This window comes from Prenolepis imparis, unplaced genomic scaffold (genome assembly GCF_030444845.1).
Source record: "Prenolepis imparis isolate NDT839.2.m4 unplaced genomic scaffold, iyPreImpa1.0 SCAF_82, whole genome shotgun sequence".
Taxonomy (NCBI): Eukaryota; Metazoa; Arthropoda; class Insecta; order Hymenoptera; family Formicidae; genus Prenolepis; species Prenolepis imparis.
In genome coordinates, this window is record NW_028141240.1 from 23,276 (window position 1) to 27,698 (window position 4,423).

General features: G+C 58.4%; 1 protein-coding gene across 1 annotated transcript; it reads left to right on the plus strand.

Annotated features, from left to right (window-relative positions):
- The first annotated feature begins 1,831 nt into the window (after positions 1 to 1,831).
- Positions 1,832 to 2,914, plus strand: LOC145947450 (uncharacterized). Its single transcript, XM_083057224.1, has one exon. The coding sequence runs from the start codon at positions 1,832 to 1,834 to the stop codon at positions 2,912 to 2,914; it is 1,083 nt and encodes a 360-aa protein (XP_082913350.1).
- Positions 2,915 to 4,423: the final 1,509 nt, after the last annotated feature.

Sequence of the window (4,423 nt, forward strand, 5' to 3'; positions counted from 1 at the left end):
GGAGGCCAACATCTCTAAACGGATTATGGAGATGGTCTCGGCCCGTTTGGCGGTGGTCGAGGAGAGGCTTCCGGCGGATAAAGACTTCCGCCCCGAGCTCGGGAATTCCTTCTCTAAAAAGAGGGAACCGCCTGGGGCCGCCCCCCCGACATCATACGCAGCAGCGTTGAAGTCCGGGGGGAGGGTCCGGGAGGAGATGCTCGAGAGGGCTAATCCCTCTAAAACTTCCACATCCCGAGAGGGGCGGAAAAAAGCTAAGGGCGCTGCGACAGCGTAGCCTTCCAAAGCCCCAGCAGCTCCACTAAGGAAGTCCGACACACCGCAGCAGACTAAGATAGCTGTGGAAAAGGGCAGCTTCACCAAAGTGGAATCAAGGAGGAGCAAAAGGAAGGCCAATAAGCCTTCCGTAGAAAAGGCGCAGCCCCCAAAAGGAAGTTTGCCTAAAGGGGGCAACGCCGAGAAGAAGAAGGGGACTCCTAATAAAGAGGAAGCAGTGCGCCTGAAGGCTGGGGATACCCCTCAGCCTCAGGCGAAGAAGAAAACCAAAGTCCACCCCCCAAGAGAGCGGCTATACTGATTAGTATGGCCGTTCAGGGGGGGGACGCTATGGAGGTGACGGATTCCGCCGGGCAACCTGTTAATAGGCAACTCGGGGAGCTTGTAGCGGGGGTCCAAAAAGATGTTCGTCTCAAGGACTTCGGGATCCCCACTCTCAAGCCGAGAAGGGCTGCTACTGGCGGCATCCTCTACGAAGTAGTAGGAGAGGGGAGCGCAGACAAAGCGCAGAAACTTGCGGAGACCCTCAGGGCGGCTCTGGAGCCGAAAGGAGTGAGGGTCTCCGTACCCGTAAAGATGGCCGAGCTCAGGGTTTTTGGCCTAGACGACTCGGCATCCCCAGAGGGAATAGTCGAGGCCTTGGCCTCAACTGGGGGCCTGTCCTGAGGGGAACATCAAGGTGGGTAAAATCACCAGATCCCCTAGGGGCGATCTGGGGAGTTGCTGGGTGCAATGCCCGGCTCTTGCAGCCAGCAAGATCCTGCGCTCGGGTCCAATACAAATAGGATGGATCACGGCAAGAGTAGAAGCCCTGGCGGCTCGTCCACTGCAGTGCTACAGATGCATGGGAGCGGGCCACACCAGGGCCACGTGTACGGCCGAGGTGGACCGCAGCGGACTATGTTACCGCTGCGGAAAGCCCGGCCATACAGCTGCCGGCTGCACAGACCGGCCTTGCTGCCCGTTCTGCCGTGACAATGGGCGCAAGGCTGATCACCTGTACGGGGGAGGGGGATGCTCCTACTCCCGTGCCGGAAAGAAAGGGGGGGTCAAAAACTCAAAAGAGTTAAGCAAAGATAAGGGGAAGGAGAAAGAAGAAGGAGAGACAACTCCCCTCCCCCCCAAGGATGCGGCCCAAGTGGCCCCTAGGGAGAATTGCCAGGAGGAGGCGGCTGTGCAAACATAAATGTTGCACAATAGCCGCCTTCTCCAAACAAATATTAATCACTCCGCCAGGGCGCAGGACCTATTATTGCAGCACATGGCGGAGTGGAATATTGACTTGGCGGTGGTGGCGGAGCCATATCAGGTCCTCCCAAGAACAAATTGGTTAGGGGACACAGTGGGCTCCGTCGCCATTATTGGGGACAGGGGGTCAAATTCCCTCCCGCTCTCCATTGAGGGGAGCGGTGAGGGATATGTGATCGCAAAATGGGGGGAGATCGTCGTGGTGGGGGTCTACTTCTCGCCAAACAGGGACCTTGCCCAATTCGAGGCATATCTGGGACGGGTGGGGGCGAAGATTAACCGTTTCCTGCCCGGCTTGGTATTGGTCATGGGGGACCTCAATGTCAAATCTGGCGAGTGGGGTTCTCCCGTGACCAATGCAAGGGGCGATGTCCTTGGTGAATGGGGGGCGGAGCTCGATCTCTTAGTCTTAAACAAAGGATCGACTCACACCTGTGTGCGGCAGAACGGGGGATCAATTGTCGATGTGACATGGGGATCTCCCAGAGCTGCGCGCATGGTGACCGGCTGGCGTGTGATGGGGGGGTCTGAGACCCTCTCTGATCACAGATACATACGGATGGAGGTCTCGGACCCCTCCTTGGGCAGTCAGCCGCGCTCTCCAGGCGGGGGTAGACCACTGCCCCCCCGATGGGCGCTCAAGCATCTCGACAGGGACGCCTTGAGGGTGGCCGCTATTGCAAAGGCGATGGAGGAAACTCCCGCGCCTGGTGCCTGTGACGTGGATGAAGAGGCGGCCTGGTTTCGAGCGGCCATGACCGATATATGTGATACGGCCATGCCGCGGTGCCAGGCCGACAATAAAAGGAGGAGAGTGTACTGGTGGTCCGCAGATATAGCGAGGCTCCGAGCCATATGTATCCGGACAAGCCGCAGGTACACCCGTTGTCGTCGCAGGCGCCATGAAGAAGCAGAGGCGGCCGAGCTGTTGGAGGGATATCAAACTGCAAAGAAATCCCTTCAGCGAGCCAAGGAGGCGAAAGCTCAGGCATGGGACGAGCTCCTGCAGACCCTTGATAGGGACCCGTGGGGGCGCCCTTATCTGATCGTTAGAAAGAAACTGCGATCAGGGGGTCCGCCGATCACGGAGGGTCTCCACCCTCGATTCTTGGAGGAGGTCGTCTCCACTCTCTTCCCCTGTGACAGCGGAGAGGAGGGTGGGGAAGGACCAGCAGGTCCTGAGGTCCAAACTAACTGGACCGAGGACTTGCAAATAACGGGGGAGGAGCTCACCTGGGTAATCCGCAGGCTTCGGGCAAAAAATACCGCCCCGGGGCCTGATGGGATCCCAGGAAAGGCCTGGGATCCCATCGCGCTGAGCGCTCTCGGAGGCCGGATGAGGCAGTTGTTTGACAACTGCCTCAAAACGGGACGTTTCCCCCGCATATGAAAGGAGGCGGGACTCGTTCTGCTAAGAAAAGAGGGGCGCCCCGCGGACTCTCCCGCGGCGTACCGTCCCATCTGTTTGTTGGACGAGGCGGGCAAGCTCTTTGAGCGTATTATTGCGGCCCGCCTCAGACTGCACCTGTCGCGGGTAGGGCCCGATCTGGCGGACTGTCAGTACGGATTCCGAGAAGGTCGATCTACGATAGATGCGGTACTGCGCGTGAAGGCCTTCTCGGATGAGGCGGTCCGCCGGGGCGACGTGTTGTTGGCGACGAGCCTTGATATATCGAACGCCTTCAACACGTTGCCCTGGAGATATATACGAGAGGCGCTTCGCTATCACGAAGTGCCTCTTTATATTCAGGAGGTGATCGGAAACTATCTTAGTGATAGGTGCATCACATACAGGGGACGGTACAAACAGCTGCACACAAGGGAAGTATACTGTGGGGTTCCGCAGGGTTCGGTCCTTGGACCAATCCTGTGGAACCTTGGATACAACTGGGTGCTGCGGGGCGCCCTCCTCGCGGGCCTGCACCTGGTGTGTTATGCCGATGACACGCTGGTGCTGGCCCGTGGGGATAATTGGGACGAAGCCGCACGCAGATCGCGCGCGGGGGTGACTCTCGTCGTTCGCCGGATTCGCGCATTGGGACTAAGGGTGGCCCTCCAAAAAACAGAGATCATGTTCTTCTCCGGGGAACGAAGGGGAGGGCCACCCTGGTCCCATATCTCGGTAGAAGGGGTCCGAATGGAAGTAAAGCCCCAGATGAAATATCTGGGACTAACACTTGATAGCCGTTGGGACTGGAAGGATCACTTTCGTCGCTTGGCCCCTCGAATTAGGGCGGCGGTCAACAGTATTGGCCGACTGCTGCCCAACATCGGGGGGCCCAGGAGAGGACCCGCCGCCTCTACATGGGGGTGGTCGGGTCCATTGCGCTCTACGGGGCTCCGGTGTGGTCGGGCAGCCTGACAGTCGCCAGCGTAAAGTCGCTGCATGAATTGCAGCGGCAGCTGGCTGTCAGGCTTGTCCGAGCCTATCGCACCGTCCCCGTAGAAGCAGCGTGTGTGGTGTCAGGATCGATACCATGGTCTCTGCTAGCGGAGGTGTACAAAGAACTGTACAATCAGAAGAGGGACCTCCGCGAGCGGGGACTGGCCCTGACACAAAGAGCGGCGGAAGTGGAGAGGGCGAGGGCCCGGCAGCGCGCGGTTGACAGATGGAAGGAGAAGCTTCCGCGATTAGACTGGGGCGGACGCGCGTCGTGACGACCACGTTACAATGGACGGAGTTCACGCTAGTCACGGATCACAGACCGCTGGTATGGATGCACTCCGTAACAGATCCCACCTCACGACTCATCCGATGGCGCCTTAAACTCGCGGAATACGAATATAACGTAGTGTATAAGCCAGGTAAAATTAACGATAACGCCGACGCACTCTCCAGAAACCCTATTCCATCTAACTCTTTAGCTAAACGAAATAGAACAAATTCTACCCCTCGAAC